At 36.1% G+C, this 13,649-nt stretch overlaps 1 protein-coding gene across 4 annotated transcripts in view; it reads left to right on the top strand.

Annotated features, from left to right (window-relative positions):
• Nucleotides 1–2,579: 2,579 nt before the first annotated feature.
• R3HCC1L (R3H domain and coiled-coil containing 1 like) overlaps nt 2,580–13,649 on the top strand; it is a 40,016-nt gene continuing 28,946 nt past the window's right edge. Inside the window, exon 1 of one of the 4 annotated variants that reach the window (XM_034439855.2) lies at nt 2,580–2,963. Coding sequence is in view for 1 of the 4 variants with exons in the window: in XM_034439854.3 (XP_034295745.2) it covers nt 3,136–3,211 (76 nt within the window). In the remaining 3 variants the exon portion in view is untranslated. Of the gene's footprint in view, nt 3,212–13,649 lie in introns of all 4 variants that reach the window. The other 3 variants (XR_015728623.1, XM_034439854.3, XR_015728622.1) reach the window with 3 other exon arrangements.

The raw sequence follows: 13,649 nt of genomic DNA, 5'->3' as shown, positions 1-13,649 counted from the left end.
TCATTTGAAAGTATTGAGGCAAACAATAAGAGTATATTGAGAGCTTTTTAGCATAGATTGTCTCAACAAAACACAGCTGTTATGCCATTTTAAGATCTAGCAAAGATCTAGCAGTTCATCTATATTCCATGATTCAAGTCATCCAGTAATCCTTGGGAAGAATAGAGGTGAAGCTTGGATACCAATAAAGGAGAATATTTGTAGCTCAGAGTTGAAATGAGGGATTCCTGAACTTGTCTGTTTTCTTCCAGATATTTCATTACCCAAACTAGATAACATCATCATTGCTAGTAAGGAGTGAAGTTTGCTCTCAGTATATATTCTACTATAGTTGCTTGGCCTGTCAGTGCTGGTAGGAGTGGTCTTAGAGGTTTTTTAGTTGGGCTGTTTTCTGTTGCCTGTTTGGCAGTTCCTTGATTGAGGTACTTTTTATTTGATTGTTGGTCTGATGTTAATCTTGGAGTTAATGTATGCTCTTCTGGGTGCTGATTGCTGATAGGGAGGTGCTTTGTTCCCTTTTTGGTTTATTGATTGTCATTTTTGCATAGTATTTGGATATTATTTATGAGTCTATGGGTAGCTAATTTATCATAGTGCCAGGCATTTTTGGACTTAGTCTACAATGATCACAGTTTCCCAGTTGAAACTATGGTTACCTCTGTCCATATATTGTGAAATTAGAGTTTTCATCATGTCTTCTGACTTCTAGTTGGTGTTCATGGAGGTGTTCTGCCAGTCTTCTGCCTGTTTGTCCTACAGTGGCTATATATGCTGATTCCATGTGGTTGCAGTAGTCTGTTGGTGGTTTCTGAGCTATTCTTGATGTGTTGTAGTGTTATTTTTTTTAGAGCTTGTGTTGGTTGTGCACTTTTGATAAAATTGTGTGGTTATCCATTTTGTTGGAAGATGTTGTATAGATGCTCTGTTCTTTTTCTTGCTGTTCAGAGTTACTGCAGTGAGTTTATACTCTTTAAATAAAGTTCTTACAGAGCGCCTCTTCTTGGTACACTTGTGTTTCTACTTTGTGGTCTCTACTTTGTGGTCTCTGCTGATCAGGATGTCTAGGAAGGGTGTGAGTTGTTGTTTTCTTCTTCTCTGATAAACTGGATTCCTTCAAAGATGTTGTTGATGGTTTTGTAGATGTTTTCTAATTGGTCCTTTTTATTATGGTGAAGGTGTTGTCCACGTATCTGATCTGTATTTTGGGTTGCATTTGTGGAAATGCTATGGCTTCTAGATGTTGCATAATGACCTCCACTATAAGTTATCTTGAGGTAAGATGGGTAGCCTATAACTTTTATAAATACGGTAAATAAAAAAGTCCTGAAAGTAGTGACTTCATAGGTGTATCTTTAATTTGTCTGTAAGTTTGTCTGTCAAATTGGAACTATATACATAGTTAGGCAGAGGTTTATGAAATCCATAATCCTGAATGTTTCAATCTTCATGTATTTGATTTAAGTCAAGTGTGCTGTGGAGCAATGTAGTCATAGACTCTGGGCTAACTGGATCTAGGAAAATGAAAAGGGCTATGACATCAAATGGGACTATGGTTTCGTCTCTGTTTGAAGGCACTATAGTAGTGAGTTGATGAAGTGTTTGCTTCCTTTTGTGAGGTGCCCAAGCTTTTTTGTTAATTCTTTTGTGATGTTGTAGGTAGGGGGTTCTTGGTAATGATACAATTGGATGGAGAGGTATGTATCAGGCTTGTGTATTCTGGGACCTCTATAGAAGTGTGGAGGATGGATCCAGTGCTTCTCATCCATTGGTAATTTGGCCTTTCTTGGTGAGGTTGGATAGATCAACACTCTCCCATTGTCTTCCCTAAGAATCCATGTTCTAGGGGCATACTGAAGATAATGTGAGTTTCTTAAACAAAGAAAATGCAGGGGGATAAGAGGAGGTAGGAGCAATTGCTAACTTTCAATTGATAATTTTTAATAAATTTGTTGAGTTCCTCAGGTTGTGATTCTAAATTCTACACTTTGGCTTGGGTTCACCTATTAGGAGAAAAATGTACAGAACATACAATACTCATTTCAAAATGGAAGGCAAAGAATTTTTTCATATGTATTTTCTATTTCACACGGGTCAAACAATGGATGGGGAGATAAGATGAGCTACTTCGGAGTGTGTTGATGGCATCCATGCTATCAAATTTTCTCAAAATTAAAATACGTTTGCTGATTTTAGAATGTGGCACTTTATCAGCGCGAAATAAGAAATTGATCTTTTCCTTCCAATTCAGTAATATATATATATATATATATATATATATATATATATATATATATATATATATATATATATATATTCCTATTTTTGCAAAAATATCACATATATATGTGTGTGTGTGTGTGTGTGTGTGTGTGTATATGTGTGTGTATGTATGTATGTATGTATGTATGTATTTCTCTTTAGCCAGGTTCTTCCTACGTAAACCAAGATTTTTATGCATCTTGGTTTACTTAGGAAGAACCTGGCTAAAGAGAAATACACATAAAGGCCTACAAAAAGAAAAGAAAACAAATATCTATCTATCTATCTATCTATCTATCTATCTATCTATCTATATTGTTGCGCATGTGCAGAGCAGAGAGCTTCTATTCCTACCACTAAGTACATAACGTTGGTAAAATTCAAGGACAAAAGCAGCCCGTAAACTTTAAGCAGTCGCATGGCGCGCTTCTTCAACAAGGTTAGATTATGTCCGATGTTCACCGGATGAACGTCAGCGACTATGCAAATCCAAAAGAAGAATTTCTTCAGGCGCTTAATCGTGACTTTTCTTAGGACAACTAGATCGGGGAAAGATATTTGAAGGAACGCCAAATTTAAGAGGGTGACTCACGGTACTACATTTCCCAGCGGCCCTTGCGGAGAGAACGCATAAAACAGGATAGGGTCGGACGGAAGTAGGGAAGGCGGAAGCAGCTGCGGTGGAGTGGTCCTGTTTGTACTCGGTAACTCTTTCTTTTCTCCCCTTCCCGTGTTGGGCTTTGCAGATCTCTCTCTCTCTTCCTTTGCTTTCCACCCTCGTCCCCTCTTTTTCTGGGTGATCTACGGGGTCCTTAATGCCGTTCCCTTCCTTTTCGCTTGTTCCCCATAACCACAAATTAGTTGGTATGATAGTTGATGGTCCCCACCAATTCTGATGGCTTTTTTTGGGCTGGCGATGCTACCGCTACAGTAGTTCACATTCAAGCAACAGGTGGGCAGCAATTGATCTTTGGAAAGAAAGACGCTATATAATTTTCTAATATAGAAAATTAAAGTTCATTGTCAGATTACGCTGAAGAACCATGTCATAAATCAGCCTCAGTTTTCTCCAACTCCGCGCGACCCTGGTCTATAATTCAGTCTAAAGTACATTCGTAGTGCGGATGTGTTGTATTTTGAAAACATGCAGCATACTGTACAATAAAGGTATAATTAAAAAAAAATATTTGGAATCCTTAACACTGTGTTGTTGAGAGGGTATTCCATTTTTTTGTGACTTTGGGAACATTCATCCTTTTCCTACAGGGTGCATTTCTCTAATGCATTTCAGGGTAGTCTTAAAATATTTTTGTTACATATTTTTATGACACGCTTCAAGAAGGATAACGCTTGTTTAAGGATTCCTAGCTGAACCACATTATGCATAAAATTTACATTGCTTTGATTCATTTTTTTAATCAACAAATTACTATCTTCCTTCCCTCTTTCGGTAGAACTAAAACTATAATTATATATAAGTTAACTGAAAAAATATTATGGTTTGATCCTGTGTGAAAACTTCTTTCCACTTCAGAAATGTTGCATGGCTTGTCAGTCTGCATGAAGCAGTAAAAAAAAGTACCGTATATTTGAGGGAAAATATTGAAAGGCAAAGGGCTCTTAAATATATCTTTTTTAGGGTTTCAATTTTTAAGAGATGAATCCTGACATTCTGATTTCATTTCAAGGCCCAAACTAACTCTTTACTGTTACAATTATAAATATTGTTAATTTTATTATTTAATATCATTTTTAAGAGTATTAATGCACAATGTTAGTATACTATCCTACATAACTAGTGCTTTTGGTTGCCAAAAGAGCCTTGCAAATACCAGTCTATACAAGAATTAGAGAGAAACTGAATAATTTTTCTTACGGTTCAAGGATAAAACTTCAACTTTTAAAATTTGATGAACTTTTAACTTTCCATGGTTTGAAGGCTTGGTGACATACTTTATACATAAAAATAAAGATAAACAATTCAAACTCAAGTGAAACACTAATAATGTGAGAAGTCTAAAATGCTCCAATTCTTTTCATTGATTACAGGTATTCAAGTGCTATTGAGTTTTTAATTAATAAGTTCAAAAGCTGTGAAAACATGTAATGTTAAAATGCAAATTTAAGGAAATTATATTACACTTGTTTCTTAATATAGCTCAAATAACTAATAGTGTACATTTTATTAAAAATGGGAATTTTTTTGCAATGTTGGCAATAGAAAATAGTATTATAAAACCTAACTCTACTCAGTGCAGATATTCAAGGTAAAAACTTTCAGACAGATGGTTATCCACCCTCTGTTTGAATACATTCAGTGACAGGAAAACTTTCACCTTCCCAGATAACTGATTCCCACATCAAATTGCATTTACTTTGAGAATGTATTTTCTAACATTGTTAAAAACTTCCTTCCTTAATGCATTATTAAGGGTCTTTCAACTTAAATATATTATTCTAGGTCCTGCACCTTAAATTCAGTATCTTTCAGGTATTTTGAAAGTGCTATCAGATTTCCTTAACTTTTTCCAAGGACTAAAAGTATCCCACTCATTCAATATCTTTTATATAGGTTAATTTCTATTACCCTGACCATCTTCATTGACATTCTGTGAACCTAATCCAGTTTTTCTGATTTTCTCTGTGTCGAAGATCACTGTTAACTAGACACAGTACTTCATGGTGGGGTCTGACCAGTTAAGTACTGTTACTTTCAATAACTTAATACAGCCTATAATTGCACTTAACATTTTGTACTCTTATCACACTGTTTACTTATATGTTCTTTGCAATCAATTACTATTTTATTTTTTTTCATAAATATGAAATTAAGTTCCCCATATCATGTTTTATTTTCTAAATAAAAACTTTGCTGCTCTCTTAAAGTTTATTCAGTTAATTTCTCCAACCTATTAAATTCAATTTCAATTTTATTTCTGCTTTCTGGGGAATTAGCAATTTCACCCATTTTTAAAATTCAATAAATATTCCTTGGATCTCCATGTCATTGATAAAAATATTAAAGAGTATAAAGCCCAGAATTGTTATGTATGACATCCTATTTGATACCTCTCTTCAGTTTGATGAACACCCTATTGAGTATGACTTTTGAAACAGCTACATTCCCATTTAATTGTGATGCTATCCAGCCCACACTTAAGTACTTTGTTAATCAGTATTTATCAAATGCACTTCGGATCTCAGGATATATACTGCTCAAAAAAATAAAGGGAACACAAGCAGAAGACATCCGAGATCTGAATGAATAAAATAGCCTTATTAAATACTTTGTTCTTTACATACAGTAGTTTATACACTGCTCAAACAACTAAAGGGAACACAAAACTACTGTATGTAACGAACAAAGTATTTAATAAGGCTATTTCATTCATTCAGATCTCGGATGTCTTCTGCTTGTGTTCCCTTTATTTTTTTGAGCAGTGTATTGTGTCCACAGAAATATATCCCACAATCTGTTAAGGAATTTACCCACTCAAAAATGAGATAAAATTAGTCTGGAAAGCTGAGTAATATTGCTTTGATAGATAAGAACTTTGGAAGCAATCCCTTTATAATCTCAGAGTAGCTGGTCTATAGTTTGCTGGATTTTTGTGAATTCTTGCTGCTTCAAAAAAGCCGTAGTTTGCTTTTGAAAGGTATCCGCACCTAATTGGTTGGATGACCCATCCCATGGCAGATGTCAACAATATTGCTTTTATTTCTTCCATTAGTTATTTTAATTTAGATGCTCTCTGCAGCATTGTTAAGTTGATTGCTTTAGATTTCTGAGCAGAAGTTGATATTTTTAACAGATAGTGGAACTCCTCCCCTTTCTATAGTTTCTATTCCTTTTGAATAAATTGTTTTCTTTACTGCTCTTTTTCAGTTGGGAGTCACCCCACTAGGTCTCCATTAAAATTAATAAAGCATATTAGCTTTTCTGTATCGAGAGTTCATACTCATCTTGCTTATATCTTATATTTTGAGTATTAGTGTATAGTCAATGAAGGTCATGAACTTCATGAACCAGTGATCTTGCTGACTTATTTGAATGGTTTAAGAGGCTCCATTGCAGAAACACTCCCGCTTTCTATAGTGCATTTTTCCAATTCTTTTACTTTTGCTTGCCATAGGATTCAGTTAAAACCCTTCTAATCAAGTTTCACTTGCTTTGGACAAACACTCTTTGGAAATATAAAACTTGTCTTGCGACAGTGGTTCATCACCTAGATTACTAAAACCATCATCCTGGAAACCAAATCTCTCCCATTGACCCAAACTGTGTAGCCAGTTATTGAATTGCAGTATCTTTCTTTCTCTTTTTAATCTTTTTTCCATGAACTAGAAAAATAGATGAGAATACCACCTCATCTCCCAGAGTTTTGTTCCAAAGTTTTCAGAGCCATTCTTTGCAGTATTATTTGTCCCCTCGTGTATTATCAGAAAAAAAAAATTGGGGAACCTGGTAGATCTTGGAAGTTCCTGGTTCTCACTCAAGGCAATTGATGGGTCCAGTTGGCATACATATGTTTCAGTTACTTATTGTGCTGAGTCTTCTGTTTGGCTTTTTACAGGAGACAGTTGTGTCCTCTCTACCTTTTAACTTCCACCATCCTGTCTTCCATTCTTCAGTGTTTCTTTCAGCTGTAAGAGTTTGAAAATGGTTACTGAGTTCCAGAAAATAGTACATCTTTTATATCTCTTGCTATTGCTCGGATCCATTGAGGTTATTCCTCTGTTTGGCTGTTTTCTTCATGGTGATTTGTTTCCACTGTCAATTTCTTTTGTAGCCTTTGAATTGATAAATCCTTAATTCGCTGCTCCTGTTCTTTAAATTTTCCTTTAAGAACTGCTACCAGCTTGCGTTTATTGTTAGAAAAAGAAGGGGATACTATTTAATACTCTTTCCTATTATATAAACAGCACATATTCTTAATATAATTATACCCTGTTAACAGGTAAAATTACCTCTCTCTCTTGCATCTAGCACTCCACTAGTTTGATACCATTGAAATAATGTCCCTCGTGAAAAGGCCTTCTGTAGTTGTGATGAAAGGATCAAAAGTATCTGCTCATCCTTCAGCTGTGTTGTTTAATGGAGAGTGAAGAAAGAGCAGCTCCCTGCCCCCAGCAGATATTTGGTGCACATTAAGACTGGACCAGTTTATCTACAAAACAAAAGACCTCAGCTCCAGGGTGATGGGATTAAGACATGACCCTCCAGGACATAATAGATTATCTAGGTCACCACATGGCACAACCAAGCCCCTTCATTACATCACCCAGCAAGGTTCAACCAAAGTTGATTCAGACAAACATGACTCCACATGGGAGTCTGCAACCAATAAGATACATGCCCTTGCCACAAGAACAGGAAGCTCACGTTCAAAGCCCAAGAGAGGGTATAAATCTCCATTCCATGTGGTCAGCTACCCAGGACTTCAAACCCATGTGGTCCTGTTCACCATTAAACCATCCTTCCAAGCAGCTTCCCTGTTTTCAGTGTCTTTCTCCCCACTTGGAACTGAACCCAGATGGGCTTTCTTCCAACAATAGATAACTAAAGAAACAGGTAATTTGCAATAATGCATAGATAGGTGCAGATGTGGGCTCAATTTTTAAAGGCCTTATAAGCATAAATCAGTCTGGAACAATATTTGTACCTGGTAAACATGTAATATCTCCTAATTAGTTTTACTTGAATTTTCTAAACAGTTTCAGGAATAAAACCATGTACTATGCACTATATGAACCAAGCTCAGTTTTCTTTACTTTTGGGCATGTGATATTTGATTTGTTGAAACGATCACTTTTTCATTCTATTTAAGTACACATACACACTTTGGATTCACTGGATAAATGCATTTTCTATAAGAAAGATAAATAAGATTCTCTCTTCACATTTTAGTAGTCTTAGATTGGTGTGCTATTTCCCCAGCCTTGTGTGTTCCATTTTGTGTGGGATGTGAAAAGAGAAATATCTATGACCAGCTCTTGTAATATATTAGATGTAATGAACTACATCTTGAAAAAAATGTTGAAAATCTTTGTGTTATTTTACAGATTCTTCTTTTCACATGTTCTAATGAGGAAAGGGTTGAGACAACCTAGAAATATAGTAATTTGGAAAGTTTCTTTTTCTTTCTTCCTTCATAACATTTATAAAACAGTTCTCAATATGAATTGTTATTCCATTTCAGGGAGAAAAACTTTCTCATTGGTTGTAAGCCATACCTATGTAACTGTTAGAGGATATGAAATGTTTAGTATAAGATTACATGAATTAATTAATCTATTTATAAATTGCATTTTAGGATTGAATCGTTCCAAAGTGATATGCACAGAACAAATAAAATAGTGATATATTCTGTATTAAGAAATTACTTTGGCATATACAGCCATCCTAAGAAAGGGAGCAATAAAAAGTGAAGCACTGAATGTTCTCTTGGTCCTCTGCTAAAAGTCCTTAACAGAAAGGGATTGCACAGTGGGCACTGGCAGTGAAATTGTCCTGGCTCTGCTTGTGAACAGAATTGATTATTGATTACAGGCAAAAATATACAGGTGAAGTCTGTGCTTAAGAATATCCTGAAACCAAATTGATAGTTCTTAATACCAACAAACTAGACGCTGTAACGTGCCTCTTACATAACTGGTGCAAATGGTTTGTTACCAAAAAATTTCAGAGGGGGCCACATGGTCCCTCATTGTTAATCCCTGCCCTAGTTTAATTTATCTGAGACAGTATCAAACTATTATCACAGGTTATGTAAAAATAATTTATATTCCCATCCCTGACCATCATGTCATGTGGCCTAGAGCAATTAAAACAAAATGATTAAATATAGCACTCAATAAAGAAGACAATTTTTTTTTGTAAAACTGACAAGCAAAACCTATCTAATAGAACATTATTTGTAGGACAAAATAAATTGTAACTGTTTGGCAGAATGTAGAGGGCTTCCTTTGAATTCCAGTAATGCTTTATTGCTGCCCTCAGAATCGGGAGCTGATGCTGCATTTGGGGAGGATCACTAGTGCCTACCATCCAGTAAGTCCTTTACTTGTGCATATTGGTCTGGAAAATTTATGTGAGCAGCAGTTGGAGTCTTCTGGGTACGATGGATGAACCACAGTAACTGCTGGGACTTTATTGAATTACAAAGAGATTCTATTTATCAGAATCCGTGCAGGGGGAGAAGTTATATGGTGTCCCTTGCTAGTGCTGTGCAGCATCTCCTTCCTCTCTTGGCATACTTGCAGTCCCAGGCACTTGACGCCTCATTAAACATATATCCCTTCATTTCCAGCCTCCCGCAATGTTTTTCACTATCTACTGCCAAAAAATGCCATAGCTGCTATTCTTCATCACGGTTGTTTCAGTTTCCTTGGCTATGCGCATATTGCTACTAGTGACCAATAGTGTGATGTTCACTTTGGAGCAAGAACAACATTTGTCCTAGGATTTTAGAAGGGTAGAGGATTTGGGGTAGGATTAGGAGTAAAATGATAGCTATACTTGAAAAAAACGGGCCTGGTGGCTCAGCAGACTAATAGCATTGTGATTAACACCAGCTGTCTGCAATTACTGTAAGTTCGAATCTCGCCAAGGCTCAAGGTTGACTCAGCCTTCCATCCTTTCTAAGGTAGGTAAATTGAGGACCCAGTTTGTGGGGGCAATAAGCTGACTTTGTATAAATATACAAAAGTATGAAGGCTATTGCTTAATGCATTGTAAGCCGCCCTGAGTCTCCGGAGAAGGGCGGCATCTAAATCAATTTTTTTTAAAAAAAATGTTCTCTTCCTTTTACACCAGCAGCATATTTATATTATTATTTTATTTATTTTATTTTATTATTTTATTAAATTTGCTATCCATCTTGCCGCCTACGATCCAGGTGACCCAGTCAACCAAGTAGTAACCATTTTTTAAGCCATTCTAGCTCTTGCAGAGGAAGATGGAGAACAATATTTTCTGGTTGTTAACTTTTCTTCTCTGAAAAATAATCTGCAAAATCCATATTGGTGACAATACCACAGCAGGCACCTCTTAGGAAGGAGGCTTATCTAATTCCACCCCTTTCCTCCACTTTTCTATCCTGCACGGAATTATGGAGGGAAGATTTGAAATGTAAAAAATACACAGAGTCAGACTTCCTAGAGAAGGCTTTTTTGTGGGACCACTTTGTCATCATATTGGCAGCAAGGTTACCTAAGGGACAGTTGGTTTGGGATTAAAATTAATCCTGTCCTTGCTACTTGACTGAGCTGTGTAATCATAGGTCACATCCTATGCATCCACATGCATTGGTCATGCAAACAGAGCCATTCTTCTTCAGTAGAGGAATTCACATGATTAGAGAAAGATATGAGAGTAGGAAGATTTTGGAAAATGTGAAGTGGGAGAAGTTGGAATCTATTTTCAGTTTTCTGCTACATTTATTTAAAGAGAATTCTTTGAATGCCAATAATTGAGAAAAGTTTAAAGAGGATGTGCTACCAGGATTTGGCATATTGAAAGCAAAGAATACTTTCTTTTTATTTTATGGATATAAATTATTTTTATGAGTGTTAATACTGAGGAGAGGAGAGCTATGCAGTCATTCTACCTCTTATTCTAAAGCCTGCTCTTTTCCCCACAAGCTCTTCTACTGATTGTATTGTTTGCCCAGTTTGAGGCCTTTTGTTTAGGCTTGTGGTTTTGAGACATTTATACAGACCTGTTTACAAGGAGGTTTCTTCTTGAAGCACCTTGATTGAACATAGAATAATAAGAGTTGGAAGGGGCCTTGGAAGTCGTCTAATCCAATTCCCTGCTTGAGCAGGATACCCTATGATTCTCCGGTCTCTTTTTGAAAGCCTCCAGTGATGGAGCACCCACAACTTCTGAAGTCAAGTCATTCCATTGGTTGGTTGTTGTCACTGGCAGGAAATGTCTCCTTTGTTTTTTTCTAGATTGTGGAATTCCACTTTGGATTGAATGGAAGGAATTGCGATCAGAGAGTATTGTTTATTATTTCCTAGACTAGAGGAAGAGTTGTTCGGGAGAGATCACGCTGCTTCTTTTGGCTTCTACTTAATTTTACTCCAGTGTCATGTCATCTTTTCTCAGCTCCAGCCAGGGTGCTTTGGGCAACTGATCTTCCTGATCATGGATGCGTCCGGTCTGCCATTCCCCCTTCCTTTGGGGCGTGATATTTCTGCAGACTGAAATAGTAGCAGGTCTTTCATCATTGTCAGCTCATCTCTACTTTGCTCTCATCCTTTCCAGGTTTCTGTCCCTGTTCAGTGTCTGCATTTCCTGTCTCCAGAAGCTATGTCTTGCTTGCCTGAATTGTATTTTATTTCTAACTTCACTCACTTTCTTTGAATTATTTTCTTGTTCTCTCAGTTCTTGGTGCAAATTTAGTATTATCTGCAAATGTAATTGCCAAGCATTTGGAAATTAAAATTTGAAAAACTAACCTCAAAGATCAGTTGCATTGAATTGTAATGCTGCTTTTGCATCATTTGATGGCAGTTTTTGATAAAGGCTTATTTTTAAATCCTGATCATAGATGATTCCTTCACTGTCTAGGATGAATGCAACCTTACAGTCTTATATTCACTTTCCCTGATATACTTTTTCTTTATAGCAATCCTACATTTGGCAGGAGAAACTTTCCAACTTGCATAGGTACAAATGCTGGAAATCAGACCATATTTGTGGACAAGTTGCCACAAAAGCAACCAAATCTACCCTTTACTAAGTTTTCCTCACCAATGTCTTTTAAAATTCATTAATTATTCAGAATCAATATATTAATTAGTTAAACTTGCTTAGTTTACTCTGGAATGCTTATGGTTGTAAGTGGCTAGTTTTAGTAGTGTGTACATATATGGCGCTATTTTCTCAAGGCCATTCCTCTCATCTTTTTTTCCCTGGTTTTCAAGACAGATTTAAATAATCTTATTCCTATTGGACTCCTTGTTAATTTCATCTCTTTTGTTATTTATTGATGTGCTCTCTAGCAGGGCTTCTGCCCTTGATATATCTATACAATCCTGCCTAATTCCCTTAGTTCTTTGGTCAGACATTAATTCACTTTTTTTCTTTGTTGCCTTGTCTTTTTTCATGCAAGTTTAAATGAATATCATTGACTCCAAGCTTCCTCCTGGTATTGAACTGGTGTTAGGAGCTGTGCTTATTCCAAAGAAACTGAAATGGAAAAAAATGAACTGTTTCCTCTGTTGTATGTTCATATTTTTTTTAAAGTGTTATCTTTGCATGTTTGGAATTTCCTTTCGAAGTGCAGTTGATTCCTTGCTCTTTCTGTAGGTCTTTGTATTCTATTAGAGAGAAAAATGTTGCGTGAAAAGGTTTTTTATTTTCAAGAAAGGGCCGTAGAATTAGATATCCTGTAGTTATTGAACTGGAGAAGGGGTCATTGGTCAAATAGATGTGAATTTCTATGGTTATAAAAGATGAAGGAGGATTAGGGCAAGGGTGGGATATGGATTTCTTGCTATCCACCTGGCTGGATTCAAAGCTATTTACTGGCTTATGACAAGTGTTACAAGCATGCCTAAGGTGCAATTTCTTCTTTTGGTTTTACACAAGAGATGTGTTGAAGTTTTGAAGCAGCTTCTGAGAAGAGACAGAAGGACCATGGGCTGACACAGAAAATGAAAAGAAATCAAATTTTGGGGTAGTGTTTAAAAAGATTAAAGATCAAGATTGTTAAAAGGAAAGGAAAGGAATATAAAGTTGATTTATTAGATCAAGATTAAAATATATATATTGTTGTTTCTGGTAACTTTTATTGGATTTTTATTGACCAGGACTGGATGATGAGGCTGTAAAAATTTGTTTATAGACAAGAAGAGATATGGGAAGAAGAGAACTTTTATGGCAATATCAGAGAAAGTGATGTTACTAAAATTGCTTATGCTTGTCATGATGAAGAGAAAGTCATTTCTTTATATATCTTTTTTTTTTTAGCATCAGGAGTTTTATCCATGCCTGTAGCTACCGACATCTTGGTACAGTGGCATATAATTGGCCTTGCTTTTACATCTTAGGGTTAAAACCATACCCCTACCTCCTAAACTGGAACATATTTTACTGTTTGGGATGATTTAGGAGTGAAAAGATACCTTTTTTGCCTCGTAACAACTCACAGATCCCATCTGAAATAATTGAACATAGTGCTGCCCATCCTAAAACATGTTCACCGCCCTGAATCCTTCGGGAGTAGGGCTGTATATAAATCCAATAAAATCAAATCAAAATCTAGGCATGCCCCCATCCCATGCCTAATGCCCCTGGGAGGTCAAAAAGAATTAAACTGCAAACCCTGATTATAATACATTGCTTACTCTTGGCTCACTGTCCCGGCTTCAGATGTGTA

The sequence above is a fragment of the Pantherophis guttatus genome, chromosome 6, assembly GCF_059756535.1.
Source record: "Pantherophis guttatus breed Tessera chromosome 6, ASM5975653v1, whole genome shotgun sequence".
Taxonomy (NCBI): domain Eukaryota; kingdom Metazoa; phylum Chordata; class Lepidosauria; order Squamata; family Colubridae; genus Pantherophis; species Pantherophis guttatus.
This window is presented reverse-complemented; position numbering and strand designations above follow the sequence as displayed.